At 42.3% G+C, this 23,477-nt stretch overlaps 1 protein-coding gene across 1 annotated transcript; it reads left to right on the plus strand.

Moving 5' to 3' along the window:
• Window positions 1-11,069: 11,069 nt before the first annotated feature.
• Window positions 11,070-21,521, plus strand: LOC110968359 (NXPE family member 3-like). The gene is made up of 6 exons (XM_051948718.1): window positions 11,070-11,159; window positions 15,966-16,403; window positions 17,683-17,978; window positions 19,094-19,164; window positions 20,318-20,524; window positions 20,601-21,521. The coding sequence occupies exons 1-6, from the start codon at window positions 11,070-11,072 to the stop codon at window positions 21,152-21,154; spliced, it is 1,656 nt and encodes a 551-aa protein (XP_051804678.1). The 3' UTR covers window positions 21,155-21,521.
• Window positions 21,522-23,477: the final 1,956 nt, after the last annotated feature.

Raw genomic sequence — 23,477 nt, forward strand, 5'->3', positions numbered from 1 at the left:
GATTTTGACCTTTTTAGCCCGTTTTGAAGCATTTGGACATTAAAGGGTTAATCGTGGAGTGAAAAACGGGGCCGTGCTCAGGCCCCTTTTGAGTTAACTCTGAAAAAAAATATGCAAGGTCAGGGGGTGGTCTAGTAGGAGTATGTCCGATTTGGTGTCGCTAGACCCAAAAATGACCGAGCAGAAATTTTTTTTACATGTCTGAAGGCCTCAGGCTTCATTACTACTACTAGGCCTCACTGCTGAAAAAAGCGGGTTCCCACGAGGCTAGACCCTTGAAAACAGATACAGTGCTTCATGTGACTGCTCTGAATAGTCCCACACAATATCAGACTTGAATTCCACTGGGAATGACTTTTATGATACTTGATATGTTGCACAAAATGTCTCCTTCGTTTGAAGTCTTCAGATTTAGTGACCCTTGACCAGGCGTAAACTAACCGTGACGTCACCCGTTGGTTTCAACGCCGAGGAAATGAAGCCCGGATTTTGCAACTTCCTGGTCGCCGTTTTGGATTTTTTGGAGCCAGTGATGTAAAAAGCGTCATCAAACAGACTGGACCGGAGAGCAACTAGGGGCAGGATTGGCTGAGGACTCTCTTATCCCGCCCACGTTTTACCGCAGAGGCTTCTGCTGCTGTCTATCAAGTATAGCCACGCCCCCTGGCTCCGCCAACTTTAACGATTTATTTAAAATTCAGTATTGATTTATTTTAAGATCGGCCACCCCCGATGGGAGGGGGATGGAGGCTATGAGAGGGATGGAGGCTATGCTGTGACTCTCGTGAGATTGCCAGTGAGATTTCGGAATACAACATGGCGGCGCCCTGCTGCTGAAATAGAATTCACTCGTCTTAGCTCTTTCTCGAAAGAAAATTAAATTTAATCACCGCATTACTTGCATTTAATTATTGATATTTCCTTCCTCGAACTGCGGATTTGGAGCACCACCCACCGTGGAGGACCTCGAGCGATTTATCGACGGATATTTTTACAACTGCGTCATGGAAGACCCGAACCGCGACAATCCGTCTAAGAAGAGGAAAAACGACTCCTCGACTGATACGGACGACCTAGCTACAACGGACGTCCCGGTTGATGTCCTGGAGTCAATAAATAAAAAGTTAGATGTTCTCAGCGTCCTCCGCGACGAAATTCGAGACCTGAAGGTAAGTTTGGAGAACGCCTATCAACAGGTAAGTGAGCTCCAACTGGACAACGCGGAACTACGTTCTAACTTTTCCGCAGTTACAACCGAGCTGGAAACGATTAAAAGGGAGAATAAAGCGCTTAAAGAAACTGTACTGGATGTCCAGTCCCGTAGTATGCGGGACAATTTAATATTTTCGGGAATCTCTGAAAGCACCACAGATAATCCGGAGACAGAAATTAGGAAATTTATGACAACGGCTTTAAAAATTCCCCAGGAAACGGTGAATAATATTTCCTTTCACCGCGTTCACAGGCTCGGAGCCCGTAGAGCCAATAAATCCCGTCCTATTATCGCTAAATTCGAACATTTTAAACAGAAAGAATTAGTTAAAAGTAAAGGACGGGAGCTTAAAGGGACCTCTTTCGGAATGAACGATCAATTCCCGAGAGAGATAAACGAGCGGCGGAAGGTATTGTTTCCCATACTGAAGCAGAACAGACAGAAGGGGAAACGGTCTACCTTGGTTGTAGATAAACTTTATATCGACGGCCAACTGTACCGGGACCCCAATACCACTCCCTGGCTGTTCTGATCAGCATGGTGAAACGAAAGAGCTTTGTTTATTTACAATAAAATAATGTATATATTGTGTGTATATATATGAAGGTATGTATATATGTATATGTATTTAATCCCTCTATGGCTACTTATAATAATGGCTCACTGTTTTATGTTTGACCCCCTTCTGTTCACCTTTTTGTCTACCTCCCCTCCCTCTACTTCCCCTAACCACCTAAACTCACACCTCCCCTCTCCCCCCACACAAACTCCCTATGTAAATCTTTTGTTTGTTATATATGTCGAGGCACCAGTGTTCTTTGTTTTTTTGTGCTCACGTTTGACATGTTTTACAGTCTTGTTATCCACACCCATCATAGATCTAAACCCTGCTGTACACCCATCCAACGTTATCAGCAGACTGAGTTTATTTCATAACATGCCAATATTAGTAAGCTGCTCACATAGCTATACATCCAAGGCTGAACTTAAACTGTCTATATGCATAAACTAACTCTGGTCTCCTGGAATGTGTGTGGCACTCGCTCACAGGCAAAAAGAATAAAAATCTTAGACCATTTTTCAAAATTAAAAGCAGACATTTGTCTCCTACAAGAAACCCACCTACAAAAATCTGAAGAAAAATTACTTACTGGCTTAAATTTCAATCAGGTTTATTCTGCCTCTTATAACAGTAGACAAAGAGGAGTCTCTATACTTATTCATAAGAGGCTACTTTTTACTTTAAATGACATAATAGTTGACTCAGAAGGCAGATACATTATTATCCAGGCAACTATATTTAATAAAGAATATACGATTGGGAATTTGTACGCCCCTAATAATGATGATCCGGCCTTTTTTCATTCATTTTTCTCTCAACTATCTGATTTAACAGCAAATTCAACTGTTATCATTGGAGGAGACTTCAACACAGTCCTAAATCCATCAGTAGATCGCTCCAATAACACAACACGTACAAGGCAATCTCAATCTGCTAAAGTAATAGAGGAATATATGGATGATTTTGGCCTTGGCGACAGCTGGAGACTAAAAAATCCAACAAAGAAGGAATTCACCTTCCATTCCTCGGTGCATCGATCATTTTCAAGAATTGATTTTTTTCTTACAAATAATTCTATTACCGAGAAAGCTTCTACAAGAATACACCCCATTATTATCAGCGACCATGCACCAGTCTCCCTCTCCTTACAAACTGACCTCACCTTTAAACCACCTCCTACATGGCGTTTTAACATCTCACTGTTAAAAGATGAAGAGTTCGATAAGATCATAAGGAGAGAGTGGGCAGACTATTTGGAAATGAATGACTCCCCAAACTCATCTCCATCTTTACTCTGGGAAGCAGGGAAAGCAGTACTTAGAGGTAAAATTATTTCATATTCATCGTATAAAAAGAAACAAGATCAAAAATTAGAAAAAGATCTAGAAGATAAAATTAAACAACTAACTGATGAATATACAACAAACCCAAATAATCAGATATGGACTGAATTACAAAATACAAAAATACAGCTAGATGAGATGTTATCCAAAAGGACCGAGTTCATAATACAACAACTGAGATACAACAACTTTGAGCATAATAACAAATCAGGTAAATTTCTTGCAAACCAACTCCAACGCAATCGGGAAAAATCTCTCATAACAGCGATAAAAGGGACAACTGGTGAGTATACGCAATCACCAGAAGAAATTAATCATATTTTCTACAATTATTATAGGAATCTGTATTCAGAAAATAACAAACCCAACCCTGAGCATATTGAGGCATTTCTCACTAGTTTAAATATGCCTCAGTTATCTACTGAACATAAAAATATCCTAGATGCTCCACTGTCCATAAATGAGCTGTCCAGTGCTCGAGACAGTATGCCTAATGGTAAGGCACCAGGTCCAGACGGTTTTCCGGCCGAATTTCTGAAGCACTTCTGGTCAATGCTGGCTCCACAGTTTTTTAGATTAGTAACAGAAATTAAAACCAGTGGTCACATACAGCCTCACATGAACACAGCAGCAATTAAACTTTTATTAAAACCAGATAAAGACCCGACCCTTCCGTCAAGTTATCGCCCGATATCACTAATTAACACCGACATTAAAATTATTGCAAAGGCCTTGGCATCTAGACTAGAGACAGTAATTTCAACAATTATTCATAATGATCAAACCGGCTTTATTAAAGGTCGACACTCTACCAACAACGTAAGAAGGCTCTTAAATTTGATTAACATGTCACAGCGGCAGGACAAAAAGGCAGTTGTCATATCGTTGGATGCAGAAAAAGCCTTTGACAAAGTTAACTGGTCCTTCCTCTTTGCTGTTCTAAATAAGCTTGGCTTTGGAGAGTCATTTATTCACTGGGTATCAGCACTATATGATTCTCCCAAAGCTACTGTCACCACTAATGGAATCGCCTCAAAGACTTTCACCTTACAGAGAGGCACCAGACAGGGCTGTCCACTCTCTCCTTTGTTATTTGCGATATTCATTGAGCCGTTGGCAACAGCTGTGCGCCAGGATGTCAGGATCCAAGGAATCCGCTCTGGGGCAACAGAACACAAAATTAATTTATACGCAGATGATATATTACTTTACTTAGAAGAACCGGCTATTTCATTAAGGGAAGTATTTAATTTAATAACTACATTTTCAGAGTTATCAGATTATTCCACAAATTGGACAAAATCAACATTACTTCCGATCACAGAAAATTCATGGAGTCCTGCAGACCAAGACCCTCACTACTCTTTCCCTACAGGCAACTTAAAATACTTAGGCATAAAAATTTCACCTAAATTATCTGAATTAACTCACTTAAATTTTTCCCCATTACTGGATAACATCACCAATGACCTACAGCGCTGGAACAATCTCCCTATATCTCTTATGGGACGAATAGCTACTATCAAAATGAAAATCCTACCAAAAATAAATTACTTCTTTGCAATGATTCCATTCAAACCAACGTCCAACTGGTTCCAGTCGCTGGACTCGGCTATCACAAAATTTTACTGGAATAATAAAAAAGCAAAAATCAGTCTATCTACTCTTCAGAAAAGTAAAGCCGAAGGAGGTCTAGAAGCACCAAATTTTATGCATTATTATTTAGCTAACCAGCTACAATATCTTATTCTATGGACACAACCTACCGGAGATGCCAACTGTTGGTTAGAATTAGAACAGAAGGATTGCAATAGCATCAGACTTTCAGACATACTCTTTATTACAACATCCATCAAACGACATAACTGTTTTAAAAACCCAATGATTTCCTCCACCTTGACCGCTTGGTGGAAGGCATTAGAAATTGCAAACTCTAAATTGGAGCCCTGTAAGTTTTCTCCCATTTGGTACAACCCTGATTTTCAAGTTAACAATCAGCCGCTCCATTTAGCTGTTTGGGAGCAGAATGGAATCACACATCTCCACCACCTCTTTTCAGATAATACGTTCATGTCATATACAAACTTGCTTCAAAAATACAAAATAAAAAACGGGAATTTTTTACATTATCTTCAAGTTAAAAATATTATTAAGAAACGAATCCCAACACTTCAAAGCACACTCCGGCCGCCGGCATTAGCTGAAGCAATCATAAAGCTCTCTCCGACAACAACTAAAACCCTCTCTAAAATATATAAGTTACTCTTAAGCACTGATACAATACATTTACCTATTTCTAAATGGGAGTCAGACCTATCTATATCTCCGGAACCAGACTTCTGGACTCAAATTTGCGATAATGCATTTAAAATGACAAAACACACAAACTTACAACTCATCCAATACAAAATCCTCCATAGAACACATATTACTCAATATATGATGAACAAAATGGGATTCTCCGACTCCGACATCTGTCTCCAGTGCTCCCAGAACACTGCTGATACTTATTTTCATGCTCTATGGCTGTGCACCCCCGTAAAAAATTTCTGGACCAACGTCTCAGAAAAACTTTCCGCTATCTTAAACTGCAGGATTCCTCTATCTCCAAGTCTGTGTTTACTTGGCGACTTAACAACAACGGACCTACCATGCAAACAATCTCAATCTTTACTTGTAGCCCTCGCCATTGCCAAAAAAACAATCCTTGTTAACTGGAAAAATAAGCAATCTCTGAACATTAATCTCTGGTTGAACCTCCTAATAAATCACATTTCAATGGAGAAAATCTCTGCTTCAAATAAAAATCAGTTGTTAAATTTTATACAAACATGGTCACCGTATGTTAACTACCTTAACTTAAACCTGGTAACCTGACTCTGCCTGTTAGCGAAAACCACCACATCACCCCAATATATGTTGCTGCTTATGTATGTTGGCATTGTGTAACTAATGATTGTCTTCAGTTAGGAACCCAGTCGCTGTCAGCAGGATCGAGCGGGCCGTATCGACGACAACTTACAGTCAACAACTCCCCAGGATCCTCTGTCTATATGCATGAATGGCTAACTTGGTGTTACTGCATGCTTGGCTAATCTTCCAGGTGCTGTCCCCTGTGGCTCGATGTGGTTGGCCTTGTTCCCCGGGCGGCGCTCGGTTTGGGCGGGCGCCGGGTCGCCTCGGGGGCTGGGGGTCGTGGGGGGCTGGTGGCGTCCTGCGGGGTGGCTGCTTCTGTGGGGGGCATGGTGGGCGGTTCGGCTCGGTCGGGTGCCTGGTTTGGGCGCCCGCCGGGTCGCCATCTGCGACTAAAAGTGTCGTGGATGGCGGCCCGGCGGTCGTCTGGGTCTGGCGCCCGGTCGGGCTGGGTCGCCTGTCGTGTTCTCTTCATGGGGGTGGCCGCTTTGTGTGGTGTCGTTGGCCTCCCGTGGTTCCCTTGGCGCTTGTGGTGGCCTGGCGGCCGTCTGGATCGGGCGCTGCCCCCCGGGTCTCTGCTGGGTCGCAATGCGTCTCGGCCGTCTCCCGGTGCCCGCGGCGGGTGCTGTGCGGGGGTGTTGCCCGGGGGCTCGGGGCGGCGCTGTTCCGGCATGGCCTGTTGCTCTTCGGCTAGGGGTTGCAGTTCCGGCCTGGTGGGTCTCTGGGTGCCCCGTGGTACCCTCTCCTCTCCCCCTCCTCCTCCTTGCCTTTTTCCCCCCTCGCCTCCCTCCTCCCGTCTTCCTCCGCCTCCTTGTCCCCTCTCCCTCGCCCCCTCCCTCCTCCCTCCCCCTCGTCTTCCCGCTCTGCTGCCTGTCCTCTCCTTTCTTGTCGTCTCCTCCTCCCCCTCCTTCTCCTGCCTTCCGCCCTCCCCCTGGGGGGTGGGGCGGGGGATGGGTGTGGGATGGGAGGGCGGGTGCGGGATGGGGTGGGGGGCTTGGGGGGCGGGGGGGAGGAGGGTAGGGGGAGGGGGACCGGGTGCGGTGCGCGGGGGCGTTCTGGCCTGGCCTGCGCCGTCTGCCCGCTGGGGGGTGGGGTGGGGGGTTGGGGATTGGGGTGGGGGGGCGGGGGTTTGGGGTCTGGGGGGCGGGGGGTCGGGTTGTGGGGGGGGACGGGGGGGAGGGCGGGTGGTCGTGGGGAAGTGGGGCTGTGGGCCGGTGGGGCGCCGTGGGGGTCCGCTATGGCCCGTTCTGCTGCCCGGGCCTTGGGGCTCTGGCTGTGTCGGGGGGGGGTCGCTCCGGGCTCCTGGGCTGGGTCTCCGCTTGGTGGCTCCTGCGGGGGGGCTGGGTGGACCTCCTTGGGCTGGAGGGGACAGCTCCCTCCTTTTGGTGGAGGTTTTCATGCATGTCAGACCCACCACACCGGCACCTACCAAAACTCAATAGTGTGTGTTCCTCCGGTTGCTGAGTCAGTGGAGGTTGCTGGGTTAGTGTCTGTGGATCTCACTCTGCTCTATCTATCCTTCTTGTGGCCTCCTGACATCTTCATGATTGATCCGTTGGGACTTTGTCGTATTAGGTGTTTGTGAAGGGTTTTAGATTTGTAAATGGTTTTAAGGTGTGAATTAAAGAGTACAAACAAATAAAATGCACCTTTTCTCTTAGAACACTGTCTATGCCTCACCTTTCTGTCTGTCCTGTGTTTGTTTTATGTTTCACTTGGGTGTGCACAGCCCTCAATGGCATAATGTAGAAAACAGCTTGAAATAAACATGATAGGTTAATTTGCCATGAGGGCCGGTGATGGTCACAGTCACAAAGAAGAAAAAAAATTGCACATGAAGCTTAAGCAGTGGCACCATGAGTGGTTGGTGTCATTTTTTGAGCGGACTTGCAGACAAACAAAAAAAAAAAAAAAAAAAAAAAAAGATCGGCCACCTGATCTCTCATTTTGACCATGAAAACTAACAGGAAAAAAATCCTGAGCTGTAGAACATCAGTCCATCAAATTTTATTTTCTCCAAAAATGAATTGGGGTCTATGGAGAAAAAGCTTTTTTGAGCCAACCCTAGTGGACGGCGTGATATTGCAAGTTTTTGACACTTCCGGGTTGGTTTCAATTCTGGAGCCAGATGCTACGTCCATTATATATACAGTCTATGCCCTTGACCCCTTCAAAGGTGTTTTCACTGCAGACTTGCTCCCAGAGCATTCAGCACACCCTGTTCTTTGACTTTATGCACTTTGGTGCACTTTGATTGATGTTGTCACACTGTTTTTCATTCATTTCACATTTCCATCTTAAAAAGGCACCTGTTCCAATGTCTTTTCTGCTCATACTTTGCCGTTGTAGGTCCTGGTGGTCTGAAAACGTACACCAGTATTGCTTTAGGACCCAATATCAAGCATGTGCAGGTTGGTCCAAATCGGTCAAAGAATCTGTGAGATTTTGACCTTAATTGGCCTTTTGGACATTAAAGGGGCACACACTGTGTCCTCTGCTTGTCTTGAATCATAAATCAACGTCAGTAAATTTCTCGCTCCTTAATAAGAGATGTAAACGAGATGCCATATTCATTCAATATTCATTACGGTACTGGATGGTTTTTAAAAAACAAAACTTTATTGCACTATGTCAGTGAACAAAACAAACAATGAACACCGATGCACTGATGTGAAGTTCTTTATATGTGGGCAATGTGTCTTTATTAGTTAAAAGACAGGACATTGTAATTGTAAGATGTCATTGATTTACACCTGCATTTTGTGCTTCATGGCGCTAGGTGTGCTGTTTGCATGTTGGACATTGTTTTACACAGACACCACCGAAGAAGAAAGGTGCCGGAAGTGCAGGCTTCACTGCACGTTGTTATGTTGTTGTTCAGAAGGATGTGTTAGCCGGTAAAGACCGCGCCAGAAGAAACTGTAATAAGAGGAACAATTTAATGCACCGTTCTTCAGTAAATAAGAAAGACTGAACGACCGTCTCCGCACATTTTATTTAAATAGAAGCAGTTAAACGTATCAGTTCTCCCCTGTGTTTTCCTGACCACGGTCAGGAAGCGGACAGCAGGAAAGGTTAACAATAGATATCGTCAGTATTTCACATTTGGCCATGAGACTGGGTTGCCTAAAAAAACGCACATATTTGTTCTTGTTTGTCATGGATAGCTCTTATACGTTTATGTCAATGGTTCAGGTTTTAGTATTAACAATTTAAACAGATAACATTCTAAATAAAGCTTCTAAACGGCGTGGGGGAAATGAGCTCTATAACGTACCTGCTGTGCCTACTGGGCATCAATAGCACTGGATCAACTAAATGATTAGATGATCACAACCTACAGTACCTACTAGTAGGTGCAGTAGGGACCTACTAGCCCATTTATGTGGGATGATTGTATCAGGACTGAGGCTATTCAATAGTATGACAGAAACCAGATTGGGTGGCTGTCTGCACATTGCATGACCATCAGTGTCTAGAAGTCACAGATATATAGTTTTAAAAACTGCCAAATGATGCCTCAAAACAGATTATAGTAAACATCACTCAAACAGGGGTATAGAGGATATTTCTTGGCGATTATTTTGAGTGGCGGAAAAAGCCACATTTTGTGTTCAAGACTGAATCTTTACAGCTTCTGGAATGTGAAGATTATTTAAAGTTTATCAAAGTACTCATGTTCTTTGTTGGTCATGGTAGTTTTAGTGATTTGGTTTGCATTTTGTGAATGTCTCTAAGAAACTCTGTGGCTCTTCAAACAGTCTGCCATTGACCTGTTTTCACTGGTTTATGGTGATGAATGAGTAAGTTGGTTTTCTGTGAACTGATTGGCTGCAGGCTCTGACCACACTCTGTCCCCGCCCACCTCCAGGATCCGCTCTTCCTGTTCATTTTAATAAGTACAACAGTAGCATGTTGTACTCTGCCTTGTTGGTTAAAATGTGCAGGCAGTACTGTCTCCATGCTTTGTGGTGGTAGTTGTTTGCTTTACATTCATTTTGTCTTGTTTTTGAGTTAGATTAGGTATACATTTGAAGTTTTCTTGACTATATTTTTGTATTTGGTAGACTTCGGTCACCAGTTTAGAAATAAAAATGCTCAATGCTGAAATCTGCAGCCATCTTGGAAATAGAGTGTGTCTCTTTGCATGCTGCATGAGGGTTTCCTCCTTGGTCAAACATTTGCAATGAGCAAAAGCAGTTAAGCAGTATAACTTTGTAGCCGATTTGTTTACGTTTTAATAGTTGTTTGAACAAGAAAAAAAGCTCTATTGTAGAAAGATATTAACCATCTCCAACAATCCTTTGCTATACATGTTAAGATCAGTTATGGTTTTGATCATTTAATGAGATCTGACAGTCAACTATGTCAAACAGATTTAAATGTTGGATTAATTTCAGGTTTGTTTGTTTTTTGTTTCATTTGGTGTCAGTACTTAGAAAATTTGATCTTTAAAGTGCCATTTTAATGTATCCACTGCATAAACGTTTCTCAGCCAGAGAACAGACTGGTTTTGGTCATTCTTTTCTACACTACCAGCTAAACATTTGAACACACCTTCTCATTAAATGGTTTCGTTTAACTCTGAGGAACTACGTCATCTCCAGCAAACTGTGAAACACGAGCGGAGAGTGAAGTAAACGATTTGGCCCTGTCAACTTGGCTAGCGTTAGCTGCCGTTGGCCCCAGCTAGCACTAGCCGTGGAGCTTACTTTTCGCTAGCAAAAGCAAAACAAGCTTCCTACTTACAACGGAGCATGCCACCACTCACCTCTCCACCTGGCCCCTGCGATGGCTGTTTTCGGCTCAGTCAAAAAGTCGCCGAACTGGAAACCAGGGTCTCCCTTCTCCATCAAATCGGAGAAGATGAGCGCCTCATTGACTCCATGCTAGCACAGGGATCCAGCGCTGCTGGAGCCGCCGGAGGGCCTCTGGACGACACCATGCCATGGACCGGCTCGCCCACCGGGGACTAGTGGGCACCTCGAGGAGCCAAGCCCAAGTCTCTCCGGTGCTCTACTCCGGGGCAGCCGGTCCCATGGCGCCCAGTTCACCGCCGCGGCGGATCACTGAGGCTCTCACCACCCTGTCCTCCTCCACCAGCCCAGGATATCTGCCTGTCAAACAGGTTTGCTGTCCTGGATGAAGAGGAATTCCCACCATTGTCTCGTGACTCGCTGCGGCCGCCCGGGCGAAGACGGTCTGCTCCCCCCTCGGCGCTGCACCGGAGCACAGTTTCGGCAGTGGCTCACTCTACTCTCCGAAAACTGGCAGCTTTTGTGTTCACCCCGCGGCCGAAATTTTACCTGCATCTTGTGATTTTATTGTTGACAATTTTTACAGCAAACTGAAAACAACACTGGACTCAGTTGCTTCACTTTTAACCAAAACCATAAAAACAAAACCTACACCACCGTGGAGAAATAATGACGGATTCAAAAAACTCAAAAGAAATTGCAGGAGTGCAGAGAGGAGGTGGAGAAAAAACAAAATGACAATTCACTATGAAATATTACGTGAACAACTGAAAATCTATAATAATACAGTCAAATTGGCACGAATCTCTCATTTCTCAAGACTCATCACAGACCATAAAAATAACACCAAATTCCTGTTCTCCACCATCGATCTTTTAACAAATAGTAATTTTAAAAAATCTTACAAACCCCCATCAGATGCCCTCTGCAAGGACTTTGCAGACCACTTCAGAAGTAAAATCGATAATATCAGATCCAGTCTTTTACCCCAACAGAATTCATTTTTTAACACACCTGTACCACCACTTTTACCTGAGGAAACACTGGAGAGTTTTGCCCTGGTGGACGCTAGGACACTTGGTCGAGTTTTCTCCCAAGTACACCCAACAACCTGCCTTTTAGACCCAATTCCCACATCACTTTTAAAAACATTTTATGGCTTCTTTGAGGAACAGATTTTAAATATTGTAAATTACTCTCTTCAGACGGGTGTCTTCCCCGCCGCCTTTAAAACATCAGTGGTGAAGCCCCTTCTGAAGAAGAGTAACTTAGACCCCAACATTTTTAATAACTACAGACCTGTGTCCAACTTACCATTTTTAAGTAAAATATTAGAAATGCTGATTTTTAATCAAGTAAATGATTTTTTAAATAGTATCAATATTTTAGAGAAATACCAATCTGGTTTTAGGATGAACCACAGTACAGAGACAGCCCTTTTAAAGATTTTAAATGACATTAGGTATAACACAGATTCACAAAAACTTACAGTCTTGGTACTACTGGATCTAAGTGCTGCCTTTGATACAGTAGATCACCACATTTTATTAAACAGACTGAGAAACCTTGTCGGCCTCTCTGGTACTGTTTTTAACTGGTTCAGCTCCTATCTCACAGATCGATATTTCCGTGTAAGTTTGGACACATGTTCCTCCAGAACACATAAAATAAATTGTGGGGTGCCCCAAGGGTCAATTTTAGGTCCAATTCTTTTTAATCTATATATGCTTCCCCTTGGGGACGTCATCAGGAGGCACGGCATCAGCTTCCACAGTTACGCAGATGATACACAGCTGTATATTGCCGTGTCTCCTGAAGACACAGGGCCAATTGATGCTCTTTCTAACTGTATTTTAGATATTAATTCATGGATGGCAGAGAATTTCCTACAGCTCAACCAGGACAAAACAGAGGTCTTAGTCATTGGTCCTGAAGGCAAGAGAGAGAAACTTTTACCAAAACTACAAGATTTTAAACCAACACAATGTGTAAAGAACCTGGGCGTCATTTTTGACTCTGAGCTGAATTTTATTCCACATATTAAAAATGTAACAAAAATAGGTTTTTATCATCTTAAGAATATAGCCAGAGTCCGCCCATTTCTCTCTCAAGCTAACACGGAGGTGCTGATGCATGCTTTTATCTCCTGTCGTTTAGACTATTGTAATGCCCTGCTCTCTGGTCTCCCCAAAAAGACCATTTCTAATCTGCAGTTACTACAGAACTCAGCCGCACGTGTGCTGACGAAGACCAGAGGGCGGGCTCACATTACACCGATTTTAAAATCACTGCATTGGCTCCCCGTGTGCTTCAGGATCGATTTTAAGGTTCTTTTATTAGTTTTTAAATGTCTTAATGGTCTTGGGCCCTCTTATTTATCTGACCTGCTTTTATCATATCAACCCTCGCGGGTCCAGAGGTCTTCCGGCACTGGACTTTTAATTATTCCTAGAGTTAATACAAAAACCCATGGGGAGGCTGCTTTCAGCCATTATGGCCCTCGACTATGGAATAGCCTGCCGGAGAGCATCAGGACTGCAGAGACTGTTGATGTTTTTAAAAGGAGGCTCAAGACTCACCTTTTTGGTTTGGCTTTTAACTAATTTCTTTTAAACTTTTAATTCTTCTATTATGTTATTTTTACTTCTTATATTTCTTATGACTTGTCCTTACTTCTGCATTTTATCAGTATTATATCTTAAAACCTTATTATTATTATTATTTATTTATTTGTCTATTTTATCTCTACATTTTTAACTTTCTTAAAGCTTTTAATTTTTATGCATTATACCCGCTTTTTTTTTCTTGTTAGTCTTTGAGTTTTTAGCTTCAGTGTTTCCTCATGGGAGGCCTCCACACTGGGATGTATGCCCGGTCTGCCCATGGGGGGCGTTGCCCTGGAGGCTTCCTGGGCCCGAGGGGCTGGGGCGGCTCTGCATTCAGTGCGGGGTCTGCCCCTGCCCATCGGCGTCTGGGTGGTCTCTGTGGTGGCGCTCTCTGTGGGCTGTGACGCATCTAGGTGTGGAGGGCTCCCATAGGTGTTTCCCCACATGGTTCCTCAGTGTCCTGCCGCGTCTCAGCACCGTGTTGTGTGTATGTGTGTGTGTTTTGTGAGTGTGTGTGTGAGCGCATGTGTATATATATTGTATATTGTGTATATATATATATATATATATATATATATATATTGTTGGTTATACTATGTTTTTTATTACCTCCGCTAGGAGGTTATGTAATCACCGGAGTTTGTTTGTCTGTCCGTCTGTCTGTCTGTCTGTTAACAGCATAACTGCCAGGTGGCCATCTCTCAATTGTCCTTCGACCTTCAAAAAATTCCTGGATCCAGACGGTGATCCGGATCACCTCCAAAATCTAATCGATTCTTACTCATGCTCTTCCGGACATTCTGTAAAAATTTGGTGAAAATCCGTCCATGACTTTTTGAGTTATGCTGTTAACAGACAAACAGACAAACAGACAGACAAACACACACACACACACACACACACAGACGGACAGACAGACAAACCGGATGGCGGAGGTATGCGCTCTCCGAGTGCTTTTCTAGTTCTCTCTGTTGTTTTATTCTTTTATTTTGTGAAGCACTTTGTGTTGCATTTTAAATGGATGAAAAGTGCTATATAAATAAAGTTTGATTTGATTTGATTTGATTTAATTATTTTATCCGCACTGAAGAAATCAATACTATAAATGAATACATATGGAATTATGTTGTAAAAAAAACTGTTGATCTTCATTATTAATGTACAATGCAGAAAATAATACAAATTTTAAAAAATGCAATTAATTGAAGGCGTGTCCAAACATTTGATTGGTAGTGGATGTATTTGAAGTTTGCACTTGTTTTCCTTTAGTTGAAGATAATCTGCGATCACAGTGATGATCAGTTTTTATGTCTACCTCCAGTACACACTTATTGGGTCAATAGTGCAACTCCACTTGGAAAATGAGTCAGGTAAATGAAATGTGGTAGAGTGGGTCGTCCAATGATCCAAGGGTTGGCGGTTCGATTCCCGCTCTGTCCTAGTCATGTGCTGTTGTGTCCTTGGGCAAGACACTTAACCCACCTTGCCTCCAGTGCTCTCGCACCGGTGTATGAATGTGTGTGAATGTTGGTGGTGGTCGGAGGGGCTGTAGGTGCAGATTGGCAGCCACGCTTACGTCAGTCTGCCCCAGCTGTAGGTGTGGCTACAAATGTAGCTTACCACCACCAGAGTGAGAATGTGTGAGTGAATGAATAATGATGGATTCATTGTAAAGCACTTTGGGTGTCTTGAAAAGCGCTATATAAATGTAACCATTATTATTATTAAAACAAAAATGATTGGCGTCATTGTTGTTTCCTCCTCCTCATATCTTTTGTGCAAATCAGCACTTTTTACAGCTTTGAAATTAATCTGTTCTTATGTGTTTCGCACAGTCGCTGCTGGAGGATATTTCTGTGTGAAACTGACTTCGAGGATTTTATTTTGCATTCATCAGTTCATCAGAAAAGACAAGCCATCTCCGTGGAAGTGAAATCAGATATAATAAAATGCTCAAGTTGTGAAAACAGTGTAACATATTCTGTTATCTTCTTGTAAAACAACTTATAAATGCAAACGCGGAAGTCAGAATTTCCCATTTGTGACTAGGAATGCCACCAAAAGTCACATTTCCTACTTGGTAGCATGGGTAGAGTTTCTCAGTTTCGACCTCAGCATTTGACATGATTCCCACAAAATTAAAGCCTTTACAGTGAGCAGTAAATGACCATAGCTTGTCTACTGATCATGAGTTTCATATCTAAATGTATAAAACTTGAGAAAACATACCTTTTTTCCTACTTTGTGCATCGATCCAAAGGAAAGAATGACCCAAGTTCAACTTCCATATCTGAGGTTCATTGAATGCAGCAATAGACAGCCCTGCCTTTGATCAGCACCTAAATCACACCATCAGTGCCAATTATCAGAACAGATTGATCACCTTTAAGTTCCTGTTATTTTGACTATGTGCCAGGCTGCAAGAGGCCCAAATCAAAACTCAGTTCTTTTCATCCCACTGAAATCCCTCATGTTGTACATCACTCTGTTCTGAAGAGCACAAAACACTTTTCTGGTCTTCCTTTTGTTTGAAGCATCTTTGTCATCATCTCTCTCTTGATCTTTTACCAGTTTCAGAAGAAGGAAAACCCCGACATCATCCCTCCAAGAGCAGTGCCTAAGAAACATCATGATTTCTGGACTGCCCAGCCACTATCCCCTGAAGAGGACCTTGAAAAAAAACTCCTACTAGAATCCATCGCTTGGCCAGAAACTCCACCTTTGCCGACTCCTCTTTCCCTGATGGAAACCAGTTGTCCAGCTAAGAGCTCCTTCACCATTCTTCCACAGAGTGGAGATGGACAGTGGCATGTAGGGGACAAGCTGAAGGTGCTGATCAAAATGTACGACTTCCAAGGCCATCCTAAGAAGTCTGGAGGAGACGTCTTATTTGCTCGGCTGCACAACCTGACTCTTGGTGCAGGTGTGGTTGGGAAAGTGGAAGATCATCTCAATGGCACCTACTCTGCTGTTTTCTCTTTACTCTGGGAAGGAAGCGCGTGGGTTGAGGTAATAATAAAATTTCCCATGTTAAATGGGGGTTGTAAATGCTGTTAGTCTATCTTCTAATTGACTGATAGCCAAGATCGGTGCTTAGTTGAGTTTAGAATAATAAGTGACAGAGTCCCCACTTAGAATCCTATTTCTAGACAGCAACTGCAAGTTTTACTGTTCTGTTTGTTTAAATGTCAAGAGGAGATTCATCTAATTTAGAAGTTGATTGAAAATGGACTTTTTAATGCTTAAAGTTGATTCGTTTTATAATGAGAGGAATGTAAAATGTTTTTGATGACTATATACATGATATGTTAAAAGACTCAGGCTAAAGAATGCTATTCCAGGCAAAATGTCAGCATCAAATCAGTATATAGTAATATCAGACTGTTGTTTCTTACAGAAACATTTTTTGGCTGATGAGTCTGATGCATGTAAACTTGTCAAACAAGTTTGGCTGAATTTGCTGCAGTATAAACATGCCCAAATCCACTGGAACAGAACAGATGCTAAAATTAGTCTATGCTCTGTTGGTAGCTTCCCACTGTTAAAGAAACACACAATGGATATGCCTGATGTGATATATACTGTAACCTGATTAACTGACATGAATTAAAATACTTCTTGGTCCTGGAAGTAATGCTAGGCTACGACTGTAGGTATGTTTGTTAGCTGGACATGCAACATTTACATGATGACAATCAGACAGTTTAATTGATTCCATCTTTGCTCTAAGTTTTTGATTTTATACTTAACAGACTGTCCTTCACATACTTGAATTGTGATTGTGCTGATTGGGTGTTTGAGGTTTTGGGATGGGATTTAGCAAACAGACTATTCTCCATCCATGTGTTGAATTCTGCTGCCCAAGAATAGCACCTAAAAAAGAACAAGCATCTCACAATTCTGCAGCCTTACTCTGAAAATAATATGCTTTGTGCAGTGGACCAATGGAGTTGTTTAATCTGTGGTACAGATTAGGGGCGGCATGGCTCAGTGGGTAGAGTGGCCGTCTTTCGGGTTGCCAGTTCGATCCTCAGCCTGTTGTGCTCATGTCGAGGTGTCCCTGAGCAAGACACCTAACCCCTAATTGCTCCTGATGGGTCGTGGTTAACGCCTTGCATTCCGCCATCAGTGTGTGAATGGGTGAATGTGACATATCATGTAAAGCGCTTTGGGTACCTTGCAGGTATAGTAAAAGCGCTATATAAATACAGACCTTTTACTATTATGCCAGGTTGCAGCTTCAAGTAATTCTTGAAGTTAAATCAAGTTGTGTTCTCTGTCCTATCAGGTGACACTGGTTCATCCCAGCGAGGCTGTCACAGTGCTACGCAGGTGGACCAGTGAACAGCCTATCAGGGTTTACCACAAGAGCCTCTTTCGCTCTGGCTCTGTCTCTGAAACTACCATCTGTACCATATTCCTGCGTTCGACCGATCAGCCGCTGTGCAACTACACTGACCTCCATACAGGTGATCCTTGGTTCTGCTTCAAGCCAAAGAATCTGACCTGTGATACCAGGATCAACCACTCCAATAGACAAGTCATACAATACCTCAAGGCCAACGAGGAGAAACTCTTTCAGCTGTGAGTAACTTATGGTTGTCTTTTGAAGGAAATTTCTGGAGTTATTAATGCAGTAAAACGTCATAAATCATACAAAATAAGATCATGATTACATGATCATGATTTGTAATGATTACACTATCATTTATATTTATTGAGGATTCCATCCTTCCAGAAACCGACAGATACGCACTTAATTTGTTAAAGCTCCCTTAAAGAGCGTATACATCCAGCAAACATGGAGGATCACCGATATTCATTTGTAGTTGTGTTAATTGTTGCCTGGTAAATACAAGTCTGCTGTTTCTATGTTTTTTTGGTTTGCTCTCCATCTTCGCTACAGGGAAATATCTGGCTCTTTAGCTGTAATATGGTCCAGTATGTTCACCAGCTGGATCATAACTTTACCAGCTGCTTATTAGTCTGTAGTGTTTACTCAGAGCTTTGTCTGCTGAAAACAGCTGGCTTCTATGTCAAATAAATGACACTGATGAGAGGTGAAACTGAACTGAAACTGCAAATTTAAGAATTATAAGCCTAACAATTACTGAAAAGACAATAAAATGCACATTTGTCACTTCGCACACACTGAGTACGAGAAAACATTATATAGCAGCTTCAAATTTCTAATTAGTTTTTCTAGGTTTAACCTCAAAATGCTTTCTGTTAGAGTTGAATTTGTAAATACATTTATCATAATCGAGCCTTAGAGCATTAACTGTGTGTGCATAGTATTTTACATGACTATTTTTATAGAATACCACTCACTCACTCCTACCTGCACATATCTCTCCCTCTCTCTCTCTCCCTAGTCTCCACATCCCAGTATATTTCCATTCTTTCAGCTTAGCACACCCCTTGTGTAACTCGAGCTATTTCTTATCTTATGCCATGTCTTCATTTCTGCTCATGTATAAAATAAACCTTGTATGGGAGCAGTCTTTGTGGCTCGCACTAATGTGTCTTGTTACACTGTGCTGTGTTACCCTTGCAAGTAAAATTACAGTCTCCGTGTTTTTCTGGTTCGGTGAATATCTTCTTATGTTATGTGGGAGCTCTCAGCGGAGCTTCTCTCTGACACTTTCCAATTTTTGCTTGTGTATGATTAAGATTTTATCATGTATGCTTTGCTGCAGCGGTGTCAACATGAAAGTCTCAATTCCAGCTTCAGGACCTGCTAGTGTCACTGTGTTGCCAAGACAGCAAGGTAAAGGATCTTCTTATTACTACAATCACCATAACCTAACAATAAAAATGAATGAAAACTAAACATCTGCAAAACGTTTGTTTAGGCAAGTTGGAGAAGTACAAACTGCAAAAAGTATTAATATCATGAATACCGTACATACAAATGTTAAGGGAGAAAAACTTCAACATATTGAATATGTATTGAATACGTTGAATATTTTTCAAGTACATATAGATCAACACAGCATATTAGAGTTACACTGACATGGAAAAATGAGGGGGCCATTGTTCAGGAACTTTCAATAATATATTTTAGTGGGAGGATACCACTTGACTCCAAACACTCAGCTGTGATGCTTACTCTGCTACATGTGCTGCAAAGAATTAAAGAAAGAAGCTGCAATGAAGTTAGACTGCTACAAAGTCTTTTTTTCCATAGGACTCAACTGTTGTTTCAAAATCATTAAACAACTGTTTCGAGTAAAGTAAGCATTACCAATACAGTAAAAAATGTGAAGAAAATAAGGTCATGAATTAACAATTTTAAATATTGAATTTAAGGCTATAAGGTGTTAATTACAGTGTCAATTTACCTGAGTAATTTTAACATCAAGGATTAAAACTCTACAAAAGTTATATAAAATACAAATTTGCCTGACAAAAATAAAAATTAAGGCTACAGCTCTTCGGTGTTAATTATGTAGATCAATCACATTCATGTAGAACTAAAGTTGTTCATTACCATAAAAATACACATTAAATGTTACATGTATGAATTTGTGACTCTGTTGTAATGAGTGAAATGTACTTTTATCACAATGAACATGGACTGATAATCAGTGGTCTAGAAGTTGTGTATGAAGCTATGGCCGAAAATAAAACAAAAGCAAATCCACTATACACTGCCTCCACAAAAACCAGTGTTTTTTTTTTTCCAGTTTTAACACTACATATCTGTGGTGTATTATGTGTTATTGTCCTCTCAAATATGTTCATGCAAGGACATTCTGGTAGATGGGTGTTTATTGTGAACAGGTGGGACCAATGAGGGTAGAAAGCTGAGTCCACAAAGATCCCAAAGAGATGTTTACCAGGGTCTCCAAGAGTTAAAAATTGATTTGGAATTTTTTGAGGGATTTATCAACAAAGTTATTGTCTTTCCTTCTTCTCAGGTCAAGTAGTGGTGAACAGCAACAATGTGGAGTCTGGACCCTCTGGTTATTACTACCACGGTGCATGGCAAACACTAACTGGCACCAAAGTTCAGCAGTTCAACACTCCCTCAGCCATCACTCAGTGTCTGAAAGGCAAAGTGGTCCACCTGCAAGGAGACTCCACCATCAGGCAGTGGTTTGAGTACTTCAGTGGAGCACTACCAGGTAGTTTCCTTTCAGAGATTGAAGGAAATGACTCATTTTCTTCACACTGAATTGGTTTCCTCTGTGATACTTTTAGGTCTCAAGGAGTTTGACCTGCACAGCCAGAAGAAAATTGGACCTCTCATGACCGTGGACATTCCAAACAACATCTTGGTGACGTATCGCTGCCATGGTCCTCCTATCGGTTTTCCCGATGTCCCAATCAGCGAGTTGCGTTACATTGCCAATGAACTAGACAATGTAGTCGGAGGCACCGACACTGTCGTGATCTTTGGCATCTGGGCGCACTTGGCAATTTTTCCGGTGGAAGTCTACATTCGGCGATTGCAGACCATCCGCAGGGCGGTGGTACGCCTGCTGAACAGATCACCAGGTACAGTGGTCATCATCCGGACAGCAAACCCCAAAGCTTTGATGTTAGAAAGGACTCTGACCAACAATGAATGGTATACTTTGCAGAATGACAAAGTACTCAGGGCCATATTTAAAGGATTGAATGTTTATCTGTTGGATGCCTGGGAGATGGTCCTGGCCCATCACTTACCTCATGACATCCACCCACCACCTCCCATTATTAAGAATATGATCAATGTAATCTTGTCCTACATATGCCCTATGAAGGGTGGCTAGTTTTTGTCTTCAGCAATCCGTGCACAGCCAAGACGAACTACAATTAGTTATTTCTCCACCAAGGAACACGGCGGAGTTATGTGACCATCGGTGTATGTCTGTGCCAAACATTAACTCAAAAACTGAAAAATTAATTTGGATTAAATTTTTAGGGAAGATCAGAAATGACAAGCACCACCTCAGATTTTGTCAGTGATGCAGCTTATAATCTGGTTCCATGGATTTGTTAAAGATTTCTGTATCATTGTGAGATAGTGGCACGGCATCACTGACTATGACAAACAAACACTATGTCAGGTACCTGCTGATGTTTACAGGATTGCCATGCTACTACAAATCCACCGCTGTCGACTTATCCATCGTAAAACATACAACTGAGCTGCCTTGGTGGAGTATTGTGCTATTTGTAAAGCGCTTTTGGTACCTTGCAGGTATAGTAAAGCGCTATATAAATACAGACCATTTACTTGAGAACTTTTGTTCAGTGCTTCCCTTTGTGGCCAAGTTTTGTTTTTTTTTAAACATGTGCTTATATTCGCATTAGATCTGACAAGTGCAGTTGTTTTTAATTTCATTCCATTTTTATCAAACAGCTTTTGTATATTATGCATGCAAAAATAAAGAAACAGATCAAGTACAGAAACAGAAAGGTGGATCAGCTTGTTTTGGGGTCCGAGAATACAGGCGCAGACACAGAAACAGAGAAACTAGTTTTGGCAGGGAAAGGAATCCTTATTAGAGCAAGCAAAACTACGGACACAAACTAAGGGGGAACTAGAAACAGGAAGGAAGACTGTGCAGGGAGGACGGGTTGAAAACTAACAAACCTAACATAATTCTTAAAACAGACTCGACCATAAAAAACAACAAAACTTACTACAGAGGGGAAAACCAAGAAACCTGCCGATGAAATAAACTAAAACCAATCCAACAGAACTGAATACTCACAAGAGGAAAACACTAGACCAGGGGTGTCAAACGCAGTTCCTGGAGGGCCACTATCCTGCATGTTTTAGAGGTTTCCCTCTTCCAACACACCTGATTCAAATGATCAGCTTATCATCAAGCTCAGCAGAAGCCTGATAACGAGCCTGATCATTTGAATCATGTGTGTTGGAAGAGGGAAACATCTAAAACATGCAGGATAGTGGCCCTCCAGGAACTGAGTTCAACACCTCTGCACTAGACAGAAGGGGCAGGAAAGAAGAAATCCGGGGGCTGGTGGAACAGAAGACAAAGTACCGCAAGGCTGAGATAGAACAAGGCAGGTCAAAATCCAAAGAAGGGGGAAAGTGAGTCCAGACGGGGAGACAAACAGGAACTGGCAGGAGTACGGGGCATAATTAAGTCCATGAACTGTGGTGGTTGAGAGATGCTGCAGGATCCAGAAGTCTATGGTCCAACAAGGAGTAAGTGACTGAGCTGGGTTTATATAGTGGTGGTGTAATTGAAGACAGGTGAGGTAAATGGCAGATGTCCTGAGTGAGCTGATTACTGCAGCTGACACTCATTGCAGTAATCAGCTGGGAGCAAAGGGCAGGCAGGTGACGCAGGGAGAGCGAGACAGGCAGAAAGACAGACCAACAGATGCAGACAGAGGGAGAAAGAGGTACAAGACAAAGAGAGAGAGGGACACAGGGGCAAGAGAGACAGAGAGAGATGAAGGAAGATGGACAGACAGATACAGAGACCAGCAGGTGCAAACAGAGGGAGTCAGAGAGAGACAGGTCAAAACAAACAGACGAGGAACAGTGGGCGAAAGAAGGGAAGGAAGAAGGACATTGACTGGAGCAGGGATCATAAAACAAAGATAACTTAACATCTACATCCTCATGTTTGGGATTCCTGGAGATGATACCAGGTGAGCAGCCGGGTGTGGCCACGCTATCTGCTCTCCCCCTCCAAATTACATAGTCTGGGTGATTACTACTCTTCAAATATGAAAGCATAGTACCAGTTAGGAATCGTTATGAGTGATTTGAGTATTATCTAATGTTTGATTATTTGTCTGGTAATTTCTTGGCTATTGCTTCTGCCCTGCTGAGATATATTTTAATAAAGCTTTATTCTGCAATTAAAGACAACAGATCAGAAGAGCTATTTATCCCTAATTCTACACACATACATCTAGTTCTGAATGTAAAAAGTCAGGTTATTGTGTGCATTACAACAGTAGAGGTTCTGAAAGGTTACCTAGTCATAGGGGCCAGGGTTGGCCAGGTATAAACATATCCTGGGGGTTGTCTAATTGTCCATAACCTCTGAATTTAACCTAGCAACTTACCAAGTGCACGATCCGATAAGAGGAAAAGCTGCTGTTAAC

Source organism: Acanthochromis polyacanthus, chromosome 5, assembly GCF_021347895.1.
Source record: "Acanthochromis polyacanthus isolate Apoly-LR-REF ecotype Palm Island chromosome 5, KAUST_Apoly_ChrSc, whole genome shotgun sequence".
Taxonomy (NCBI): Eukaryota; Metazoa; Chordata; class Actinopteri; family Pomacentridae; genus Acanthochromis; species Acanthochromis polyacanthus.

Excerpts from the sequence above, each read along its gene's own strand:
- LOC110968359 (XM_051948718.1), top strand. The coding sequence starts at position 11,070 with ATGGCGCCCAGTTCACCGCCGCGGCGGATCACTGAGGCTCTCACCACC. Across the intron at positions 19,165-20,317 it reads TGTGTTGCCAAGACAGCAAG|GTCAAGTAGTGGTGAACAGC; the intron begins GTAAAGGATCTT and ends CCTTCTTCTCAG. Across the intron at positions 20,525-20,600 it reads CTTCAGTGGAGCACTACCAG|GTCTCAAGGAGTTTGACCTG; the intron begins GTAGTTTCCTTT and ends TGATACTTTTAG.